The sequence below is a fragment of the Pezoporus flaviventris genome, unplaced genomic scaffold, assembly GCF_033815535.1.
Source record: "Pezoporus flaviventris isolate CSIRO_AGI_PZ_B2104156 unplaced genomic scaffold, CSIRO_AGI_Pfla_v1 ptg000031l, whole genome shotgun sequence".
NCBI classification, from domain to species: Eukaryota; Metazoa; Chordata; class Aves; order Psittaciformes; family Psittacidae; genus Pezoporus; species Pezoporus flaviventris.
The window spans coordinates 54,020,783-54,045,007 of NW_026892579.1; the positions used below are offsets into that span (position 1 = coordinate 54,020,783).

The 24,225-nt window shown below is 39.7% G+C and overlaps 1 protein-coding gene across 7 annotated transcripts in view; it reads left to right on the plus strand.

Annotated features, from left to right (window-relative positions):
- Positions 1 to 24,225, plus strand: part of KIF13B (kinesin family member 13B) — a 129,283-nt gene that overhangs the window by 59,271 nt on the left and 45,787 nt on the right. For 4 of the 7 annotated variants that reach the window (XM_061461090.1, XM_061461093.1, XM_061461091.1 and 1 more), the window contains exons 9-19: positions 1,541 to 1,653; positions 2,080 to 2,191; positions 7,341 to 7,553; positions 10,804 to 10,914; positions 14,217 to 14,351; positions 16,259 to 16,389; positions 17,443 to 17,529; positions 18,818 to 19,008; positions 19,846 to 20,056; positions 22,507 to 22,669; positions 23,701 to 23,847. In XM_061461090.1, the coding sequence (XP_061317074.1) occupies positions 1,541 to 1,653; positions 2,080 to 2,191; positions 7,341 to 7,553; positions 10,804 to 10,914; positions 14,217 to 14,351; positions 16,259 to 16,389; positions 17,443 to 17,529; positions 18,818 to 19,008; positions 19,846 to 20,056; positions 22,507 to 22,669; positions 23,701 to 23,847 (1,614 nt within the window). Of the gene's footprint in view, positions 1 to 1,540; positions 1,654 to 2,079; positions 2,192 to 7,340; positions 7,554 to 10,803; positions 10,915 to 14,216; positions 14,352 to 16,258; positions 16,390 to 17,424; positions 17,530 to 18,817; positions 19,009 to 19,845; positions 20,057 to 22,506; positions 22,670 to 23,700; positions 23,848 to 24,225 lie in introns of all 7 variants that reach the window. The other 3 variants (XM_061461088.1, XM_061461092.1, XM_061461089.1) reach the window with 1 other exon arrangement.

The following is a 24,225-nucleotide window of genomic DNA, read 5'->3' on the forward strand; positions in this document are numbered from 1 at the left end:
TTACTGGTCTCCAGCTGGACATTGAGCCATTGACCACAACTCTTTGCATGCAGCCATCCAGCCAGTTCTTTATCCACCGAGTGGTCCACCTATCAAATTGATGTCTCTCCAACTTAGAGACAAGGATGTCGTGTGGGACAGTGTCGAACGCTTTGCACAAGTCCAGGTAGATGACATCAACTGCTCTACCCCTGTCCATCAGTTCTGTAGCCCCATCATAGAAGGCCACCAAATTGGTCAGGCAGGATTTCCCCTTAGTGGAGCCATGCTGGCTGTCACCAAGCACCTTGTTGTTTTTCATTTGCCTTAGCATGCCTTCCAGGAGAACCTGCTCCAAGATTCTGCCAGGCACAGAGGTGAGACTGACTGGTCTGTAATTCTCTGAGTCATCCATTTTCCCCTTCTTGATAATGGGGGTTATATTTCCCTTTTTCCAGTCATCAGGAGCTTCACCTGACTGCCATGATTTTTCAAATATGATGGACAGTGGCTTAACAACTTCATTCACCAGCTAAACACTTCGAATCAGCAGTCATACTGTGCTAAACTCCTTGATTTGATGTAGTTTGTCATTGTGTTTTTGCTGTGGCCAAGCTGTGAGCTTACCATGCATATTTTTTGTGTGGTCATGGTCAGCCTGAGTTCTAGGTGGTAGTTCTGATTACCTGTATCTTCCTGTGACCACTGTGTGAGTTTCTGGAACAGATTTCTCTGTTTTCCCATCTGCTGGTTCTTTCAGTCTTGGAAATGACTTGTTTCAGTATGGCCTGATGATTACATTATATTTTGAGAAACTTAGAGTAACATTTTTGAAAACATATTGATTCTAATTATCCTTTTCATTTAGCAGAATGTAGCACTTTGTGCTACCAACATGCTAAAGTTGTCAATGCTGCAGGAGAGCAGCATGATGTGAGCAAACTGTTCTCAAAGGCAGCTTTCTTTTCCACTTCATATTGACATATGAAATTCGTGGAGTGTTTCAGAATGCTGTTTTTTGTCAAATGAGAGTAAAGTATTTGTAACTAAACCTGTGTTGCAGGTTTAAATATGTATCTTGAATTGCTTTCTAGGAGGACATAAGGGGACCTTGCAGTTGTAATAAATTTCATAAATTATAACGTGCTTCTTGTCAGGCTCGTTTTTTGTCTCCGAAAACCAGGAGCAACCTGGTATAATATCTGAGGTTTTTAGAGGACTGTTTTCAAGATGGGATTGTAAACCCCATGTCACTGTGACTCCTTGGCCTGTACTACCTCTGCATTTTTCTCTGTTTAATTTTACTAATATGCTCTGTGTAGCTCTCCTCTGGAGGTTTCTAAGATGTCTTGAAGATATTACTCTGACTTCACATGCTTCTGTTCTTTTTGAAGCAGCAGGTAGTAAGTTAACACAGAATACTGTTCAAATTCAGTGACTTTCAGCTGTTGGAACAGCTGCAGAGTCTACACCAAGAAATGAAGTTTGATTCTTCTTAGAAAATACATCCAACTGTAAATCAAGTGAACTAAAAGTAGCTGTTCTCTGATTCCTTCTGCAGACATCAGGAGAGAAGGTGGGCAAGCTGAGTCTGGTGGACTTGGCCGGTAGTGAAAGGGCAACCAAAACTGGTGCTGCAGGAGACAGGTTGAAAGAAGGAAGCAACATTAACAAGTAAGACTCTGATTATTTTTTTTTTACCTTTTTTTCCTCAATGCTATCATGACTGCTAAATACAGCATGCTTGTGAAATAGAATAAAGTCAGTATAAGCTCTTGTAGCTGGTTTTCTTCTTCCCTTTCCTTCTTGTTCTGATATACCAAAGTCTTAAGCAGAGATCTCATTCAGACATCTGTTTAAAATGATTGGCATTTTTTCCCTCTGTACTTGTGTTCCTATAACTACCACATAATTGCATTTTGAAGACAGGATGATTAAGGCTGAAAACAAGGAGTAGAGCTTTTGTGAGAAAAGAATGATAAAAACTGTATTAGGAAGCTTCTCCTTGCACTCATTTTTGGAGAGAAAGTCACTGTCTAAATATGCATTTGACTTATGAATATTTACACTGGTTAATGGCTGCTTGTGTTCTCTGTGCAGATCCCTCACAACCCTTGGGTTGGTTATTTCTGCCCTGGCAGATCAGGCTGCTGGCAAGAACAAGAACAAATTTGTTCCTTATCGTGATTCTGTGCTCACTTGGTTACTTAAAGTAAGTACTCTGATCTTGGTTTTTTAAAGAGAAATAGAAGTGAGAAGAAGGGGAGAAGAGTGCCATTCAGTAAACTAAAGGCCTGTTCTTTTCTGCCTCATTTTCTGTTTTTGATGTTAACCAATCTGATGTCTTTGGAAAATTAGCTGGATGTAAGCCATTAGTATCTCTATGAATCAAATGTGTTCCCTGTCTTATGCTGACCTGTAATGGTCTAAAGAATAAGGAAATTAAATATATATGTATATTATGCATTAGTTTACATACAGCTTCACACACAGCCTTAGGGCTAATTGCCACATGCAGCTGAATTTTACATGCTCTCAAGGTTAGCTTTGAAGATTTTGATTAAGACTATTACCTTTTCCTAATTGTCTAATACATTTGTTAATATACTCTACTTTTGTCAGCAAAGTATGATTGCAGAGCATTATCCCAGTTACAGTCTGAGGAACAGGTCAGAAGACTTAATGCATCATATTCATATGAAATAAATTGTTCACTACTGTGTAGGAGTCTATTTGGTATTATTTTGGAGAAAACGAGTGTATCATGATGGCACTTGAATCACCTGTAAAGTCTAAATGAAGAAACACATTGTTTATATATGTCAAATTAAAAGGCAAGCTTTTGAGTTTGTTGTTCTCCCCACTTCCTATGTACAATGGCAGTAAAGCAGGGTAGCCTGATGACAAAAAATCTTGGGAGTACAAGTTTGATTTTAGGAATAGTCATCATAAGGATTTTTCCCATGTTCTGAATGAATGGCAAGCACAAATGTAACTTCTTGTTTTCATTAAAAGCTTGCCTGCTAGTGAAGGTGGCTTGTCTGTCTTTTCCTTATCCTGCCTGGTACAGCTTGAGCAGTATTGTTTGACTTGGATTTTGAAGGATTAGTGAATTAGGTGTCATACGTAGGTGATGTTATTTTCTTTACTGTAAGCTGTCATGTTGCTAAAATTTTTTTCTTTCATCCTTTGATTGCCAGGATGTTTCATAACCATGTCTCATAGAAATACTTACCAGGTATCCTTTTATTCCTTGTGCTCTGTTTTATTGTTACTGAGGAGCAGCTAAGCTATTTGTTAGTAGAAAGATATAATCTGGAAAGAAACTGTTTTTTTGGCACCACCATCCTTTTTCTTTTCTTTTTTTTTTTTTTGTCTTTTTTAGGTGCTCTGGCTAGGTTTGGTTGTCTTGAAAGCTCTGCTTTGCTTCCTCACCCATTCTTAGCAATGTTTTTAGATATTGTTTCAGTTGGACATCCCTATGATTTAGCTGCACGTGTGGAAAGAAAAAGAAAGTTAGTTGCAGGTTATACGTAAGTGTGGAGATTAAAAAGGTTGTTTTCCTTAAAGAGATTTGAAAACAAAGTGGCCTTTAGTGTTTAAATAAAATAAAATCTCTGCATGTGTAACCCTTGACACCACAAGCCTTCATTTTTCTATGTGTTCTCTTTTAATGAGCCATAAACCCTTTAGCGTGACTACCGTGAAATGATTTATCTCTTCTCCCAGTGTAAACATCGCAGATACTGGTCACCAGGTAGTCATGAGGGCTACATAGAAATAAGAATGGCATAACAGAAATAGTGTCTATACTTTTCCTACAGTAAAATAAACCCTCATATTGCAGTGTTCCTTGCACTAAGACTTTTTTAGCATTTAAATATATTTTTGCCTCTGTATAGTCACACCGAGTTTTTAATGGAATTAAACAAGTGATTTTTGGCTCTATGCAAAGATGGGAACAAAACCAGCACACAGCTTGGTTCAGTTTGCCCCATCAGCATGTGATTGGGTTCTTGATGGGGCTGTAACAGTCTGAGCAAGCAGAGCGGAAACTTCCCTAACGGATTTCTAGCCTTGTTGTTAGAATTAGTTATGCTGCTCCATTTCTAAACAAATCCAGCAAGCAGACTGAAATTCCTCTTTAGCACCTGTCTGTTGCATTGTAGCCATGATGACGATGGGCATACCCAGCACTTGCTTTAGCTCATAAATAGAAGTGTACTTTTGTTCTGCCTTCTTTCAAGCAAACCTTCTTTGTGTCTTTAACATCCAGCTATGTTAAGTGCAAACAAAAGGTTTGGGGCTTTTGGATTTTTTTACAAACAAGCTCATTGAAGAAAAGCTTTATTTAGAAAGGGGAAGATTTAAACTTTTTTTTTTAATTAAATATCAAAGGCGGGATATATTCATTTAAAGAGGCCTGGTTATAGAAGCCATGAGATGGTGGGCTTTCTCTCTAGCTTTCAACTTTTAATTATGATGCTGAAGTGGGGTAAATGTGTTCTGACACTAGGAGTATCTGTCATAGAGTCATTCCACAAATCTAAGAAACAAGCAGTGTTCAGGAGACCCCAAGATGTAACACTCTTTGTTTAATTTTGTTGAGATTATTTAGGTAAAAGTACCAAGTGAAAAATATTATTGCAGAAGGAAGCTTGAAGATTAGCATCACATTATGTGTAGGAATCAAAACAGTTTGACAGTGCTTTAACTTCTTGGTTTTATCAAATAGTATCAGCACAAAGAGCTTGTTTTCCCATTATAGTAAGAAGCCCTGCACTTTTACTGATGGCTGCTATTAAAAATATCATATCTGATGTCTGCATTTTGTTTCCACAGTAAACTTGGTGCTAGAGAAGTCTGGGCTAGCTTAGTCTTAGAAATAACTAAACTTATTCATTTCCACTGTGTGTGTCTATCTCATGCAAACCCAGCCTAGCCAGGGTAATTTGCAGACATTGTTAATGAGAGGCTGGCTTACTATTTGTCTACCTTTCTTCCTTAACATTAAAGAAACCAGTGAAATCATCAGAACAGTTTTATACATAAACCTTTATCAGACAGTCTGGCATTGGTTTCGAATAGCTACGGTCCAACAGGAACTTTGCCCAACTTATAATGGGTGTATTGTGAATTATGTTGTATCACTGTAACAGCTTTCTCAGCTGCCTGTACAGCAGAGTTGCAATTCAAATAATTAATTAATCCTATTTTGTAGCTAATTAGTGCAGTGAAGGAGGTTCCCAAAATACAAACTGTTAAGGTTTGATTTGGAAGTGGAGTACCTGGCCAGCTCTCTGATAAACTTCTTTTGATGCAGAACAGGGACTGCAGTTACAGAGTGTCATTCCTAATTTGTGAAAACCGTTAAAGGATTGAAGAAAAGTTCTGGCTTTTCTAGAGCCAGAAATCCAACTGAATGAGTCATGTGCTCTTGTTAGTCTTTTTAAAGGTTTCAGTAAGTGCTTTGGAAAAACATTTCTGTGTTACAAAGTGGGTCCTACCAGGGCATGTATTTGTTGGAGTAAATATTGACTGCTCCTCAGATGAGGAAAAAAAGTACTTTGGTATCATAGAATCACAGAATGTTTTGAGTTGGAAGGAACCTTAAAGCTCATCCAGTTCCACCCATGGGCAGGGACACCTGCCACTAGACCGGGTTGCTTAAAGCCCTGTCCAATCTGGCCTTGAACACTGCCAGGGATGGAGCAGCCACAGCTTCTCTGGGCAGCCTATGCCAGGGCCTCACCACCCTCATAGGGAACACCTTCTGCCTAAGAGCTCATCTCATTCTCCCCTCTGTCAGTTTAAAGCCATTCCCCCTTGTCCTGTCCCTACAGGCCCTTGTCAAAAGCCCTTCTCTGGTTTTCTAGTTGACCCCTTTAGGCACTGGAAGCTGCTCTGAGGTCTCCCCAAAGCCTTCCTTCTCCAGGCTGAACAAGCCCAGCTCTCTCAGCCTGTTTCCTTAGCAGAGGTGCTCCAGCCCTTGGAGCATCTTTGTGGCCTCCTCTGGACTTAGCTATTTGATCAGTCGGAACACTTTTCACTTGACTTCTCTATAAAATATTCTTACCTGCAAGTGCTCCCTAGCTGCTGGTGTACCTTGCTGTGCTGAACAATATACATATGAAATTATACTTTCTATCCAATGAGTTAGCTGCCCTTTTGCATGACCGAAGACAGCAGTGCTACCAATTCAACAACAGGGCAATGCTGGTCTGTGTGGTCAATGCTTGTCTGAGTACTGAAGCAGCCAGGCTGCTGTCAAACTATGCAGCAGAGGAGGGTCTTAAGGAAATACTTAAAGGGGTGTTTTAACGATTGCTAGGGAATGCTATGTGTGTGCTTTGTAATTAAAATGGATAGACAAGCAGCTAATGTAGTCAGATTGTTCTAATGGCAATGCCTGACCTAGATTTCATGGGTTATTGAAGATGAAAGTTAATAGCAGGGTTTATCTCAGAAAGGGGTATTGGGTAAAAAACAAACACACCCCTTCCACCCTCATTCCCTCCCCCCCCCCAAAAAAAAAAAAAAAACAAATAAACCAGCCAACCAGAAGAATGATTTGCTGCAAAAGTTAAAGGAGAATATTTTATCTTTTAGACTAGCCAAAATTGTAAGCCACAATTTCACAATCAGTAGAAGATTGAATGCTTCCTTCCCTCCTTCCCCCACTCCCCCGGCACACTGCCTTGCAGGAATGTGGTTTCACGCCCTTCTTCTCTGTCAACCAAATTCCAAAAGGGTAATTTCTTACATAACTTAGTTTAGATTGTGAGCTGTGTAAGCGGGGGTGGAGGGGAAGGGCCCCATACTGAAGTGTTTAGAAGAATAAAATTAGCTTATACTGTTTGAGATCTTTAAGTTATTTAAATTGGCACTTATTGGAAACATCTTTTTTACGGTCTTTAAAATAGGATATTCTGAATTCATCGCGATCTTTCCTGATCTCCTTCAATACTATCTGAGAAGTTTAATGCTGAAATGCTTGTATTTCTGGTTTATAAACCTAGGCAGAGAAAACAATTAAAACTTTGAAGCGCTTGTAAGGCTCCATAAAGCAAAAAAAGGGACTGTTTTCATTCCTGATGAAAATAAAACTGATTCTGAAAGCCAAGAATGACATTTCTAAAATTTGCATTAAAAAAAAAATGAAGATTGAAAATAACATCTTTCCTTGATTTACACAGCTTAAAATATTAATTTTTTACCAAGGAACTCTGACAGAAATGTTCCTGTTATTAGTTGCCCCATCTCCTCCCAACCCTAGGCTATTACTCACTGCCTAAGTTCATTGACCAGGTAAAATGAAAGAGATCTTCTGTCTTAATTTTATAACCTGTACCACTTTCCAGGATAGCCTTGGTGGCAACAGCAAGACTGCTATGGTAGCAACAGTAAGCCCAGCAGCAGACAATTATGATGAGACCCTTTCAACACTGAGGTATGCAGACCGGGCGAAGAACATTGTTAATCATGCTGTAGTGAATGAAGACCCCAACGCTCGCATTATTCGGGAGCTCCGTGAGGAAGTGGAGAAGCTGCGAGAACAGCTCACAAAAGCAGAGGTACAAATTATAGCCTTGACTAGTCAGTAAAACCTCTAAACCCCATTGTCAAGACTTTCTTACCTGGCTTGAATCATGGAAGCCTCAAAGAATGTCTACATGTTGTCTATGAAGAATTTGCCTTTATATTACTTCTTTCCATTTTTCTCTACATCAGTCTTGAAACACGTGTGATAATATGAGATACCAGGTTCTGTCTGAACACATTGTTGAGCAATCTTGTTTTATTGTGAGGTACAGATCAAAAGCAAGAGGTGGTGGAGGGAGGAATAAGGGTGAACTCTCAACGTTGTGTAGTTTATACGCAGAGCTTAGCCAATATATTTTAGGAATTCAGTGTGGCTGCATCCTGTGAGGTGTGAATTCAGTTGAACAATGCTTGCTTGCTTACAAGCTTAACTCTTCTCCATTGAATCTCAAACAGGAACTAATTGATACTGTGAATATCTGCATAGCTACCTCAATGAAACTGTGAAAGGAACATGGTCTAAATGTTAGATGAAGGCCAAGAACTAACATAATCCTGAGTTCTCTTCTCAAATGTGGCAAAGCAATGGTGATATAATCCGTCTGTTTTGCAATTCAGAAAAATATGATTACAATATTTGTCTCATGAGGTATGCAGGAAATGTTGGCTGTGATGTTAGAAATGACTAGTGAGTTTTTACTGTTCTCATTTGAGCTGCCTAATATGCTAAGCATACAGTAAGTGTATATCAGTTTCTTTAAGGTATCTCAAGTTAAATATCTAAAAATCCCTCTAAAATATGAACCACAGACTCAACAGTACACTGAGAGATACAAGTACTTCCTATTTATTTCATTTGTGAACATTAATGCCAAAATAATGGCAGCTTTCCAAAGTAATGAAGTAGTGTTTCCTCAATATGAAGTAATACATATTTCCTTTCCCAAGTATTAAAATCCCACCCTAGTTGTCATCTCAGTGGCCTTGACAAAGCTCATGGAAAAAAAGATGTAGTTTGCCCTATTAAAAGGCTACACAGTGAAGGTCAAAATCCATATACTTTGTCTTGTATTCCCTTTAGTTTATTGTATTTTTGGCCCATCTATTTGTTCTTACAGAAATGTGTATAAACAACTTGAACAAAAGTGTTGACCTGTTATGACAGCCAGGCTACATTTTTAAAGCTTGTTTCCAAATATAGAGGTTACCAAACTGTGGGTTTGGATTTTTTTTTTTTTCCCTTTTGGTGTCCATATCCTTTTCTCTCCTAAACAGCCATGGCAGAACAGAGTTCGGCATTTCACTTTTTTACCTCAGAAGAGTAAAGCATTAGCCTCTTTTCCCCCCTTTTTTTTTCATCCACACATCTCTTCTTTTCAAAATTGATATCCCATGTTTTAACATCTGTGCCAAGACCACCAGATTGTCCTTCCTAAGCTGGTAATTTAAACCAACTGCTTTCAGCATAGAAGCACACATGCAGGTCTGGTGTGAACCTCGGCCCATCTATCTGTTTATATAAGCATTGTAGGTAGTGAGGAGGATTACCTAGCTCATTTTACAGTTGAAGCATGTGAAAATGTTGAGTAATTTTGCCTCGGGTCAAAATAAATGGCCAAACAAGATTTAGACTTCGAGAGCAACTGGCCTTCATCTGCCTGTCTTCCATAGCATCCAGTGTCTTTGCACCAATGATATTTTATCACTCATAATACGTCTTTGTTCTGGAGACTGCCTTGGCTTCGTTTTCCTTCCCAGATGGAATTGATGTTCCCTTTTATCCTGTATTTAGATATTTAAACCTGGAAAAGATTACACAGGACACATCAGCTGTCAGTTCCTACTGTTGTGTCTTGAGGCAGAGGAAATTCCTGTCTTAGGACAGGATTTTCTGCTTCTGGCACTTGCTCCTTTTCTTGCACAAACTGCAGTGTAATGAGGCCAATCTGATTTGGATTCCCCTGAAGAGTGTTGGCTTTGTGGGAAGGGAGTGTGTGATGGACAGCAATGCTTGCATTGTTTAATTGGCATTGCATAAACACATATCAGCCAAAACCATTTTCATCTTGTTAGCAGTAATGAAATAATCATAGAATAGTTAGGGTTGGAAAGGACCTTAAGATCATCTAGTTCCAACCCCCCTGCCATGGGCAGGGACACCTCACACTAAACCATATCACCCAAGGCTCTGTCCAACCTGGCCTTGAACACCTCCAGGGATGGAGCATTCACAGCTTCCCTGGGCAACCCATCCCAGTGCCTCACCAACCTTACAGTAAAGAATTTCTTCCTTATATCCAATCTAAACCTCCCCTGTTTAAGTTTTAACCCATTACCCCTTGTCCTATCTCTACAGTCCCTAATGAATTGTCCCTCCCCAGCATCCTTATAAGCTCCCTTCAGATACTGTAAGGCTGTTGTGAGGTCTCCACACAGCCTTCTCCAGGCTGAACAGCCCCAACTTTCTCAGCCTGTCTAGAGAAGGAATATACCAGTGCCAAGACTGGAGGATGTAAATATAAGTAGCATAAAAAATATATTCTTTCATTTTTTTGAGAGTTTGATGCATGCGGGGGGATGGGGGTGGGGTGGGTAACTTCTTATCTCAAGTTAGTCCTTGGGTAGAACATGGCCCTTTGACTATTTCACAGAACAAAATTAGAGCTATGATGGATTAGCAAGAAACCTGAATTCATGTGTCTGGAAGCACACATTAAGGTTCCTTTCTAGGCTTTATCCACTTCGTAAAATACGTAAGTAAATGCAGAGGCGGATAACCAGAGCACCTCAAATGACTTCGTGTTTGGTATAGAAAGAAAACAATGACACCCATCAGGCCATATCAAAATGAACAAGAAAAATATTTTGGTGGTATATCAATTTGAGTGACTGAGATGTCACGTTCCATTTTGAGGGAACAACAGCTGAGAGGATGGTGGCTGGCCCGATCAGCAGTATTTTCAGGAACAAGGTTGGTTTAGATATGAGTTGTTTGGGACACTCATTTTGCGTTTTAATATCTTTGTGCAAATCTGCCATCATCATGTAATTGGTTTGCATTGAAGTCTATAAACTCCAGCATCTGTACTTGAAACTAATTAAACTAAGATTTGGATGGATTCTGCATTTATATGCAGTATGTATTTTAAAAATGCATTTACTTACTGGTAAGCATGCCTTGAAAAAATGAGTAGAGTTATGTTTCCTTTTTTTTCCCAATCTGTGTGACAGCAGTGTGAATGGAAGAAAAGCACAACAAGCTTTCTTCTTCTGTTTCTGCAGGCTATGAAATCACCAGAATTAAAAGAACGATTGGAGGAATCAGAAAAGTTGATTCAGGAAATGACTGTGACCTGGGAAGAAAAATTAAGAAAAACTGAGGAGATAGCACAGGTTTGCCGCTTTCTTTTCTCCTCCTTTTTTTAAATGAAAAATAGGTTTGTTTCCTTTGTCTGTCAGTTCATAGTCAGAATATCTCCCCACATTTAGGGTAAGTAGGTCAAGCTTCCTGTCCTTTTGAAAAGCTTCACTTAATTCCTGTGATAGCTGGGGGCATCTCAGATTACTATTCCAGTGACAATAATAAATTGTCACTGCATGCAAATGGAGAAGTTATTTAAAAAAAATAATAATCCATGGATGAGAGGATTACAGGGGGTTTATATTCTTCAGACAGTAAAATCATTGTTTGTGATGGAAGATGAGAGCATTGGGAGTGTTAAATGCAAGGTTATTTACACAGAGCCTCAATATACAAGGCAAAGGGCATTCAGAATATTGAAAAATAGCACTGTTCAGGATCCCTGTGTGTTTTAAGACCTCTTACACTGATATTTAGGGCCTCAGACCGTAATTGAATATGATGGTTACATTGAAAAGTTGTGCAGGTCACCATGATTATTGCATGACACCTCGAGTTCTTACCACACAAGCGCTGATGTATGTGTTTGCAGTAGGGAGCTTTTGAGGGGGAGGTCTATTGAAAGGTGATGAATAGTATGTAATAAATAAGAAGAAAGTGGAGCCTCTGATACAAAGCCCTCTTGTAGATGACACAATTAGAATAGACTGTGTTGATTCTGGCTTTAAAGATCCATTGTAAGAAGTGCTGCTTGTGACTACGAGGGCTTCCTGGCTTTCAATGCAGATTCATACATGGATTTTCCTCCCTATGTATAAGGGTGGAAAAAACTAAAAAATAACAGTAAGATTTCTGCTTTCATCCTACACAATAGTTTCTCGGCACACAAACCCTGAGTGTTCGAGGAGATTGAAAAATTAGAGTGATGGCCTCAGTGGTACAGATTAAATCTGCCTCGATGTTTGCACATTTGCTTTAGCTCTCCTGCTCTTTGTCTCTAAATTTGCAGTCTGTTACGATGCTTCAGAGCTGAGAGTCTGGTGAACAGACTGCTCCAGTGTGGATCCTTTCCAAGTGGTGCAGTCCTTCAGGAACAGGCTGCTCCAGCGTGACTGCCACAGGGTCACAAGTCCTGCCAGCAAACCTGCTCCAGCCTGGGCTCCTCTCTTGATGATCCTGCCAGGATCCTGCTCCAGCAGGGGCTTCCCATGGGGTCACAGCCTCCTTGGGGCATCCACCTCCTCTAACATGGGGTCCTCCATGGGCTGCAGGGGGATATTTGCTCCACTATGGACCTGCATGGGCTGTGGGAGCATAGCCTGTTTCGCCACGCGCTGCAGGGGAATCTGCTCCAGTGCCTGGAGCACCTCCTCCCATTCCTTTTTCACTGGCCCAGGGGTCTGCAGGGCTGTTCCTTTCACATGTTCTCACTCCTCTGTCTGGCTGACATTGCTCTTGTCAAGTAACTCTTTACCCTTTTTAAATACATTATCCCAAAGGCCCTACCACTGTTACTAATGGACAGTAGCACAGCAGGGGTCTGTCTTGGAGCTAGCTAGTGTTGGCTCTGTCAGACATAGGGTAAGCTTTTAGCAGTTTTTCGTTGAAAGTACCCCTGTAGTCCTCCCCGGACTACTAAAACCTTGCCACGCAAGCCCAGTACAGTAGGCTTAGACAGGTCCAAGGTTAAATTCATTTATATCATGGCTTGTCATGTGACTTTATTTCTGGCCAGCATCCACTACCATCTGTCTTTTCAAATTATATCAGGGGAGGCAGGTAGGATAGAAAGGTAATTGTAAATCTCTGAGGAAAGGATGATTCCTCATAAAGGCTGAGGGCCATCAAAGGCAGTTTGTAGGGATGGAGCGGCAGTAATGGTTCAAAGCCTTAAAGACTGTGTGAACAGGCAATTTTTTCACATTTTCAGTGAAAGTTTGACATACTTTTAATGTAATTTGAAAGTTTAAGTTAATTAACGTTAGGTCTTGAGCAAAAGTTAAACAGGCTCATTATCTTTAAGTTAATCCTATGAGATTTTGACTGTGGGCCAAGTCCTCCTTTGGGCAACACGTTCTTTATCTCTGTAGATAATAAGGGATTCTGTGAACTTCGGAGCCTGGCACTGGTGATCGGAAGAGAGATCTTTGACATCATACTGCAGTTTTTTTTTCTGTTCTTTGTGTTTTTTTTTTTCTCTCACACACATGACTTTTCCGTATGAGGACCATTATGTCAGTTTTGTAAGTGTGTGGGGACAAAGGGTAGAGAAAATCACAAGCAAGTTGTGCTGGATATTCTTTGCAATTTTATTCTTGATTAGACCTGCTATAGCCCCAGTGCTGAGCAGAAAATTTCACTGAATAGTATGACATATCTAATTTTTAAATACAAAGCAAATTGGTAGGTAAAGGTCAGAACCTTAATAAATACTCCAGCATTATTCCTACATAATCTCTGCTAATTTTAGGGTTTTTTTTAATTATTATCCTCCTCCCCTGTTTCTTCTTCCCTGTAATAATTGTGTGAGAGGCCTTCCAAGTTTATTTTTTAAATGTTTTTTGCTGTTGTGGATAGTGAGTCTCATTTCAGTTTCTGTATGATCCTGGGAACAATCCTCAACATTTCTATTGCAATGCTTTTTATTAAAGAATCCCTTTCGTTTTTTTAAGTCAGAAACGCTTAATGTTCCTCTTTCACTGCTCTAGTCTTCACCCAAACACTTCCCTTTGAAAGATGTACATTTTTGCACAGTAATGCTTTGTTGTTGAATTCTATGAAGTCTATTGACAAGAACAAAACACCATCCAAAGTGCTACTATTCTTGTTCAGCAGGAAGTGTTATTTGCATTAGTTAAATAGCAGGTTGCCAGTTTTTTGTCATTTTGATTGCTCTGGAACAAAAGATAGACATGGAGCTTGACTTGGCAGGGATTTAACTTAACTTGTTGCTTTTTAGCTCAAAAGAGGAAAATAAAGGGCTCTAGAGATGTCTTTGTGGTAGCATTTTGCTGTTCCAGTGAGGTCATGGAGAAGCTCCTACAGTACTGCAGTGTGCTTTTCTCGGCTGTTTTCATTTTCCACTGGGAAGATGCAACTGTGTGAGACCGTAGCACGTAGCCCTCGGAGAGCAGAGGTGGAAGGACAAGAGAAGCTACAGATACCCTCATCAAAAATGATATAATTAGGGGGTTTGTGTCTAATCTCGTGCAGAAGAGTTACCTTTCTCAGAAGCAGCAGTTCATCATTTTGTCGTGTGGCTTTGGCAGATACGAATGCATTTCTGAAGGGCTGTACATCAGTCCACTTAATTTTGATGGCTGCTTTCTTGCAGGAGCGTCAGAAACAGTTGGAAAGCCTTGGCATATCTCTTCAGTCTTCTGGAATAAAAGTTGGAGATAATAAATGCTTCCTGGTTAATTTGAATGCAGATCCAGCTCTCAATGAACTTCTGGTATACTATTTAAAGGTAAAAATAAATATATATTTTTTTAATAGAATTAAGCTGTAATGCCACTGGCAGAGGTACACTTGGAAAATTTTATCAAAGCTGCACATCTAAAGCATTCTCCAGTATTCACTGCTTCATTAAAAATGATTACAACCTTTTTTTCAAATTTAATTCTTCATAGTAGAGGAAGGTTTGGGTATTTTATGGTTTTGGTTTGTTTTTTTGACAGAAATTTAAAAGTGCTGTCTTTAAGAAACTATCCCCTGGTTGCAGGAGGAGGGGGCTGTTGTGTTTTTTTTTTTTTTTTTAATGCCAACATTCACAGTGTTTTACTCAGGAAACTGTTTTATATAAAGATTGGGCATATCAATAATCCTCTTGCTTCTACATATGTAGTCCAAATTCTGACTGCTATCTGCAGTTTATAAATTGCATTTTTTTCCTCTAAGTGGAACTTGCCAGGAGTGACAATCACGTTCTGTTCTGCCTTAGCACTTCTGTTGATATACAGTCCCCATTACTGATGTTAAACATAAAACATGTGATGTGACTTCTGGACTCTGCACTGAAACATTTGGGCAGTTTGTTCTAGTTTAACGAACTGTAGATGTGATCTGGAGCCAGGAGAAATGAAGTGCACCCATTTTGAAGTCGCATTTTAGAGTGCAAGTTCTAACATTTTATCAGTATAAGAACATCAGCAGCCTGAGCTTCACATCAAGTCATTTTCTTCTCTTTGAAGTGGTCTGTAAAAACTTTCAAAACAGCCACAAAATTAGCAATTGGGCTGAAAGATAGGTTTGGTTTAGTTGGTCTGAGGAAATACATTATCCTCTTTAATATTAGTCACTGTTGCTCTGTGGTATCTTCATGAAAGCAAGGGAAATAACTTTTTCAATGTTGTATCTGCTAAGAAGTATTAAGAAAGACAAAAGAGCTGAGGTTTTGGAAGAAGAATTGAATTCTTTCCAGACACCTTTCATGTAGGTGTCCAGTGTATGACTCAAGCTGCTAAATCAGTCTTGGCACTGACAACTGTTGGAGCAGCGCCGGCTTCTGTGGTGTTCATTGGGAACACATGACAAGAGCGTGCTGAGACCAAAGCCTAATCAGAAAACAGGCTTTGGCTCATCAGCACCAGCAGAAAAGTCTCAGGTGGTACTGTGCTGCTTTCTGTTTTAGACAAAACCCCTTTGCATGGGGTAGGCTTTGTGTGTTTCAGTTACTTTATTATTATTTTTTTAATAATACAGATTTGTATTGTTAGTTGAGAATTCTGGTGTTGAAATCCCTGTGCTTTTAAATTCTTCTGATAAAATGACCTAGACCTGTTTTGCCTGAAATTCTGAGATTGCTGAGCTGCAGATGTACTCGATCTTAAAAGTACTGAAGAATGATTTGACCTGACTTATCTAGGCTGTAGTATCGGTTCCTCAGAAATTGGTTAGAGATACCTAAAAAAGAAATGGATGGGTTGGGGCATGTGTAGCATGATCCTTCATTTGTCAAATCCGTCATGTCTTGAGTACTTCAGAAATTTCCTAAGCTGTTGGAACCAGCATAATAGCTGTGGATCTAACCATTGAGAACCTGTCTTATTTCCTCTTTGAACTCTTTTATTTTTTAGTTTTTGCTTCTACAACATCCCAAGGCACTGACTTCTGCAATTAAATTATAGAAACCTCTTCATCACAGGATTTAATTGTTGTCTGTAAACTTTCCTGAGTGCTCCTACTTGTTACTGTTAGCCAAAGCAAGGATTTGCTTTTGCAATGTATCATTCTTCTTTTTCCCTTCTAAGTGAAGTATTAAGTAGCTTCCAAATTTGAATCTAGATGAAAAGGTACATCCAGAAGGAGAATGGATTGATTAGAACAAGTGAACTTTTGCAACCCATTGCTAACATCTGAATTAATTTTCCCCAGGAGCACACATTAATAGGCTCAGACAACTCTCAAGATATCCAGCTGTGTGGAATGGGAATTCTTCCTGAACACTGCATTATAGACATCACCCCAGAAGGACAGGTTATGTTAACACCTAAAAAAAATACTAGGTAAAGGAATAAAATACAGCTCCTGTTGTATAATAATTGTAGTTTTATCTAGTATTTTATGACTATTGGTGCAAAAAGATAATTAGAAAATAAACATTTCTTTCTGTTTTTAAGGGAGGAAATTCTACTTCTTGTATCTTGTTTTCACATTTTGCTGTCATTTAGCCCTCTGTCAACTCATCTTTCATTTCTGAGATTTCTCTCAGTGATGGTGTTGTAAGTTCTCAAAGAGGATGAGCAAATTGCATGTGCTTTCAGCAATGAGATACTGATTTGCAGCTGTGTAGCTGTAACTGTCAAAATTTGAATTAATTTTCTAGGAAATCTGTTGATATGCAAAGAGCTGCTGAAGCATTTGTTGCTTTATTTGATTAAGTAGCAGTACTTGAAAGGCAGATGGTATATTCAAATTGATCACAAAATGGCTTGCATTGTCAGCATCTCTAGTAATTTATTGTTAGGTACACAAAATTCAGCAATTTCACATTTCCCATCATTTGTAGTTGATCCTGCTTTGGGCAGGACATAGGGACTGGATGACATCATGAGTTTCCCTTCAAATTTGAGTTATCCTATGGTCATATTTTCAAACTTAATCTGATTCTGAAATAAAAGTAGTTTCTGATTATTCTTAGTTTATTGTCTTTAAGCCATTTATATAGCAAAGGTCTCTAATGTCTTATTCAAATGTTACTATTTTGTGTCTGCATTTCAAAGTACTGTGAAAAGTGTTTATTTGTAGCGACATTATCTTTTTTCAGGTCCCTCATTTTTAACCTCTAATTATACTCCCCAGATATAGCTGTTATTATCTATCCAAAAACACTGAACTCCATAAGCAGTCAAAAGAAGCTGCTTTTGAGGATTTTATGAAACAGCACAGTAGATCAGTGAAGTTTCTGGAGATATTTTGCCTGTTTGCTGCAATCCATAAACCTGTTCTTCTTCTCTAACTATTTGCAATAATAAAGTAGTACTGGGATAAAAAAAAAAAACAAACCAACAAAAAACCTTATATAGATGTATTTGCTTTAGATTTTTGCCTTTTCACAGGACATTCGTAAATGGTTCTGCTGTCATGTGTCCTATCCAGCTACATCATGGAGACAGAATACTGTGGGGAAACAACCACTTCTTCAGGTACAAAAGACATTAAAGAAATTATAAGTTTGTGCCAACTTGGTTTTATCTTAAGGTATAAAGAAAGAAGTCAGTGGAGCATTCAAGCTTCAGGAGGAGGTGATTTCTTTTACATTGGGATTATAATCTTAGAATGGTTTGGGTTAAAAGGGACGTGAAAACTCATCCAGTTCCAACCCCCTGCCATCGGCAGGGACACCTTCCACTAGACCAAGTTGCTCCAAGCCCCGTCCAACCTGGCCTTGAACCCTGCCAGGGATGGGGCAACCACAGCTTCTCTGGGCAACCTGTGCCAGGGCCTCACCACCCTCACAGGGAACAACTTCTGCCTAAAAGCTCATCTCAATCTCCCCTCTGTCAGTTTAAAGCCATTCCCCCTTGTCTTTGTAAAAAACCCCTCTCCAGTTTTCTTGTAAAAAGGCAGTGCTGATGAATGATTGTTCTTGAATACTAAATATTATAACAACTGTGCTTATTTTCAATTTTGGAGCACTATCTTGACTTAAATTTTGTATTTTCAAAGGGACTGTAATCTTGCTGATGAGGACCTTGCTGTGGTTACCAATAATATTATCTCATCAAAGAGATTTAATTTTTGAGCTGGTGTCTTTAAGGTGGCTTGGTACCACATTAATACTAAGTACGTTCTACTCCACGGTGAAAATATTACACCCAAGCCTTGACTTGGGTAGGTTGCATTTTGGATTTTGCAGATAAGGTATTAGATTGTTGACCTATGTTATACAGTGATCTGGGTCTTACAAATTTACTGTTTTCTGAGTTCCCTGGAGTACTGTCTCCAGACATACCTACACTCTTCCTCTATCAGACAGGATCATTGATAAGAGTTTTCAATGAAAGACTCAGTTTTTGAAACCCTCTGTGGTGGGTGTGAAATACCTTAAAGGTTAGTGGGTTTAAATGATAATCTAAAACTAAATTGGTTTCATTTATGCTTGAAAGAAGAATCTGTATAAAAAGAGAGATAAATTTTCATTATTGCCTCTAAATTATTTGAATATGTGACAACTGAAAAAATTAATGGTCATCTAAACTATATGATTAGTAATGGCAGGTATTCTCTATTATTAGAGTGTAGAATAGATTAGTTTGCCTTGAACTCCCCTTTTTACACTGAGGAAAACTACACTCGTAGATCAACAGATTTTGAAAGGCAAAAACTTACAGATTTGGATAATCTACTTTATTTTAATAGTCTTTGAAAGCAACCCTTTGTTTCAGAGTTGAGCAATTAATAGTCCTTTAAAAATTTTCCTGTTTTTGAAAGGCTGAATTTGCCAAAGAAGAAAAAGAAGGCAGATCATGAGGATGAAGAGCGAGACAACTCTATGAAGTGCAGTAATAGTGTTGAACAGCTGGACATAGATGGGGACAATTCCAGTGAAGTGTCTAGTGAGATTAACTTCAGCTATGAGTATGCTCAGATGGAAGTCACTATGAAGGCGCTTGGTAGCAATGGTAAGAAGCCACAGAAATTACTGGAAGTATGTACAGAATACGGGGTTACATCTTCGGGGACTTTTAACCTCAGACTTTTTCCCTCATAACTTCCTACCGGTGAATTTTTCTTGTGAATGACTCATCATAGCCATTTTTGCAATTGGGGGGGGGGGGAACATTGCAGACTGTTTGCTTTGGCAGTTCTTGTCGAGGAAAAAGCCAAAACTGGAACACTGGTGGAATTGCAGCCTGCTATCAAAGTGTTTTCACTTTGTTGTTGTTGATTTTTCTTGTGTTATGTCTCACTCAGTCATTAACTCCCTTGATTTCTGTCTCTGAAACCATGTTCTTTGGTTTTTGTGGTATTATGTAGCTGTCCCAGAATGACATTAATTTGGGAAACAGGAAGAAGTTTTTTCAGCTTGTTCTTTTGCTTTTCTGAATTCTCTTCAATTATCCATCCAGTCTGTTCTGTAGATGTTTATTTTGTTCAACACTTCAGCAACTTTTTTTTATTATGCATTACAACAAAAATGTAATCTCTTCCTCCTTTTATATGATAACTGTATTTACTGTCTAGGACATTCCTCACCATGAATTTCAGTGGCTATCTCAGGCCCTAATATGGATAACAGCAGATAGAGAATGGAGAAGGAAAGTACCAAAACATAATAATTTCCACCTTGCTCAAAGTCATACAGCATCTCTGTAGCAGAACATGGGAAAAATCTCGTATTTCAGAGTCCCCCATCTCTGCCCCATTTTCATTACATGACTGTTTCAATTTGAATTTTACGATTAACAGGAATTTGACCCCCAGAAGTACTAGCTTCTTTATTTTCAACATCTGCTTAGATCCAATGCAGTCAATCTTGCAAAGCCTGGAACAGCAACATCAAGAAGAGAAGAGGTCTGCACTTGAACGACAGAGGCTGATGTACGAACATGAACTGGAGCAATTGCGAAGGCGATTGTCGCCAGAGAAGCAGCATTTCCGCAGCATGGACAGGTTCTCTTTTCATTCCCCCAGTGCCCAGCAGCGCTTACGCCAGTGGGCGGAGGAGAGGTGAGTAATCAAATCTGACCCTCAGGAGTGTTCATTTAAAGTTCTTTAGTGCTAGTGATTTTTGCAGGATTTAATTGCATATCTCTGCAGAATTTCTGAGAGGACTCCTGTGGGGGACAGGGGAGGACAGGTTGAAAATATTGGAATAATCAGACCTATAATGCTAGAAAAGATAAGAAAGAATGAGTGACTGCTTTGTTGTTAAGGAGACACTTTCCTGATGAGCAATGAATTTGTCTAACAAGGTGATTGGAAGACATTTTGAGACTCCCATATGAGTTTGTTGTTCTGTGGATCGTGACTCAGCTGCTGGAAGGTTGTTTTTACTCTTGACTCCCATCCATCTGTCTGAGCTGGACAGGTCTTGACAACTAGAAGAGTGCAAAAAGAAAAGGGAATAGAAGGATGATAAGAAGAATTTTGATCCAGAGCAATGCAAAACTTGTTCAATAACCACAGAGGAGCCACTGTCCTCTTTGCCTCTTTCTAGGCAACTGCACTGAGGTTATTTACTTCAGCCTCTAATGATCTTTGCCAGTATTACTGTCAAAAGAGAAGCTGCAAGAGGAAGATGAAGCTTACCCGAAAACAAGGAGTATGATAAAAACATTGTAGAAATCTAATTTATATGTCTAGAGAAGCAATCTTTGAAATATTTTCGAAAATATTTGAGAAAGCCTATCAAGGTATTAGCTCTGTGACTGGAATATTTTGTGGTACCAGATTCCTGTGTTGCACAGTTGGTTCACTCTGACGCTTGTCAGGAAAGCCAGTGAGCAAGTGGGTATGGTGTCTGAATAAACCTTTCTCTGTAAATGGAGCATCCACATCTGTGGTGGGGAAACTCTGGAATAAGCCACACAAGAGCTGACTGTTCAGCAGATGCATGGAGAAGTCTCCAAAGCCAGCAGTATGTTAATGTTTATACTGCTAAACTCATAATCTTATTTGGTTGGGTTGGTTTTGGGTTTTTTCCTTCAGAAGAAATGAAATTTAATTTACCTGATTTTTATGTTAAAAATCATAGAATGGTTTGGATGGAAGGGACCATAAAGTTCATACATTTCCAAACCCCCTGCCATGGGCTTCTCTAGAGCCAGAAGTCCCATTGAATGAGTCATGCTCTCTTGTTAGTCTTTTAAAAGGTTTCAGTAGATGCTTTGGAAAAATATTTCTGTGTTACGAAGTGGGTCCTACCAAGCCATGTATTTGTTGGAGTAAATATTGGCTGCTCCTCAGATGAGAAGAAACCCACATAGAAGCATAGAAGGGTTTGGCTTAGAAGGGACCTTAAAGACTGTCTAGATCCAACCACCCTGCACAGGGACACCTTCCACTAGAAAAGGTTGCTTAAAGCCTTGTCCGACCTGACCTCGAACACGACCAGGGATGGGGCAGCCACAGCTTCTCTGGCCAACCTGTGCCAGGGCCTCACCACCCTCACAGAGGAGAGCTTCTTCCTTCTTCTCATCCCAATCTCCCCTCTGTCAGTTTAAAGCCATTCCCCCTTGTCCTGTCCCTACAGGCCCTTGTCAAAAGCCCCCTCCAGCTTTCTTGTTGGCCCTTTTAGGCACTGGAAGCTGCTCTGAGATCTTCCCAGAGCCTCTGTTCTTCTCCAGGCTGAAAAAGCCCAGCTCTCTCAGCCTGTCTCCATAGCAGAAGTGCTCCAGCCCTCAGAGTATCTTCATGGCTTCCTCTGGACTTGCTGAGTCAGCCTGAAGGCTTTTCTCTTCAGCTGACTAGGGATACTTACCGCCCTAAGGATCTGTAACTCCACCATTTCATGGTCACTGCAGCCAAGACTGCCCTTGAGCTTCACATTCCTCACCATCCCCTCCTTGTTGGCAAGAACAAGGTCCTTGTTCTCTCCTCATTGACTCAACAGATATTGGGGTGGTTGAAGTCCCACATGAGGACCAGACTGCGAGGCAGTTACTATCTGTCTACAGAGGGCCTCATCCGCTTGGCCTTCCTGTTCAAGTCTTCTGTAGCAGACCTCCACTGTAATGTCACCTGTCCTTCCCTCTAATCTTGACCCATAAGCTCTCAGTCAGCTCCTCACCCATCCCAGGGGTTGCCCCATGTACTCCAGCTGGTCATTGACATATGGCGTGACACCCCCTCTTTGTCACCTCAGCCTGTCTTTCCTGAAAAGCCTCTATCCTTCCATTCCAAGACTCCACTCACAGGAGCCATCCCCCCACATCTTTGTGATACCAGTAAGATCACAGCCCTGCAAGTGTGTGCATGTCTCTAACTCCTCTTGTTTATTCCCCGTGCTATGTGCATTGGCATAGCGGCATTGAAGTGGGCCCCTAATGAAGCTGACTTCCCGATTGGATGTTGAGATTGCTTCCTGTCAAGGGATGATTTGTTTTGCACTCAGTTCAATATTTAAACGTTGTGATTTTTTTTTTTCCTGTCTCCCCTTCCATATCCCCCTCTTTTAGAGAAGAAATGCTGACCCACAGCCTGAGAAAGCTGCGAGAGCAGATTGTTAAAGCCAATTTATATGTGAGAGAAGCCAATTTTATCGGAGAAGAACTGGACAAGAGGACAGAATATAAAGTTACCCTCCAGATCCCAGCTTCAAGCCTTAATGCTAACAGTAAGGTAAGGTAGCCCTAATGGAACAAAATTTTTCAGTATGTTTGCCCTTTAGCATTCACGTTTGTTGTGTTATGACTTCAGTGGTCTAGCTAGTTTGCCAGTCTAGTCATGTGTATTAAATATGGCTCTGTTAGCACACGCTACATTCTAATCTTATTTCATTACCATGAAAACCTGATATATACTATCTTACTGATACCTGTATTGGTGCAAGTCCTTTTCAGTGGTGTTGAAGTTCAGACTTGCTTCTGTTGCATGGTGACAAAATCTGTGTAGGTTAGGTAACATCTGCTTCAAGTACTCACCATCTCCTTGTGGACGTTTGACTTTCCATCACCTAGTGAGCTGGGAAAATGCTGTCATCTCCATTGTGGAGGAAGGAGCTGGAGCAAAGAGGTTTTGGGTTATTTGTTCTGGGCTTAGAAATCATTGAAGGAGGGAAGTGAACCCAAACATCCATGTCTCAGGCTGGCTACCTAAGTTGGTATTATTCAAGTTCTTGGCATCAGCTCAGTATTTTGGGAATACTCATGCTGTCATGAGTACAGTAGATGTATTTTATTCCAGGATTAGAATTTTTATCAATTACTTTAAAATTGTCACTTGTCTGCTTTTTTTTTTTTTTTTTTTTGTTTTGCAGTCTTCTGACACACCTAGAAACAGGATGGTAAAGAGGGTTAAGTGTTTGCACTAGTTGAAAGTTGCAGACAGTAGTAATCTTATCTGGGACTCCAGGCCTGCTGTAACTTGATATTTATGAAATGCTTAAATGTTCCTACTTCTAATACTTACGTAAGGTGAAAAGCCATGGAAACTAGTGCCTGTAGTTGTGATTAGACTTCACAATTAAACTGCACACAAATATACTGTGACAGCCAAGCTCAGAGTCTGTCATACTTGAACTTCAAGCTAGAATTAAAAAAGAACAGAATCTAGACTTTTGCCAAAGATCTTCTCGGTTTTGTATTGGTTTTAAACTGCCTTTTCCTTGTTGTTACACAAATCACTTACTTATATCTCTAATTGTTTCATAGAGAGGGGCAATTCTCAGCGAGCCTGCTATTCAGGTGAGAAGGAAAGGGAAAGGCAAACAGATTTGGTCACTGGAAAAGCTGGAGAATCGATTGGTAGATATGAGGGATCTTTACCAGGAGTGGAAAGACTGTGAGGAAGACAACCCAGTAAGTAAAAATTACTCCAGTATTGTGCTGATAGAACTACATCCCTGTTAAATTTTATGTTTAAGCAGATGTGAGAAAATCTTCTGGTTCAGGAGGGGGAGGGTAAAGACTGGGAGAAAGTACATAGAGAGAGAAGTTTTTCTGAGCTTTTTCTTTTCCTGGTGCTGAAGTGGTCTTCAGCATGTCATTAAGCCTTTTTTGTCACTGATGCTTGTTTGCATACATAGTTTGGTGATAGAATCAAGTGTACAGTAAGAAGCCGTATGTAAACACAATAGCAGTTGAGGCTGACTTCTCTGTTTCTGGTGACATAAAGGAGAACTTGCTGAGGACAGGCCTTATACTTGATCCAAAGTAAAATTCAGGTTTCCATTCTTG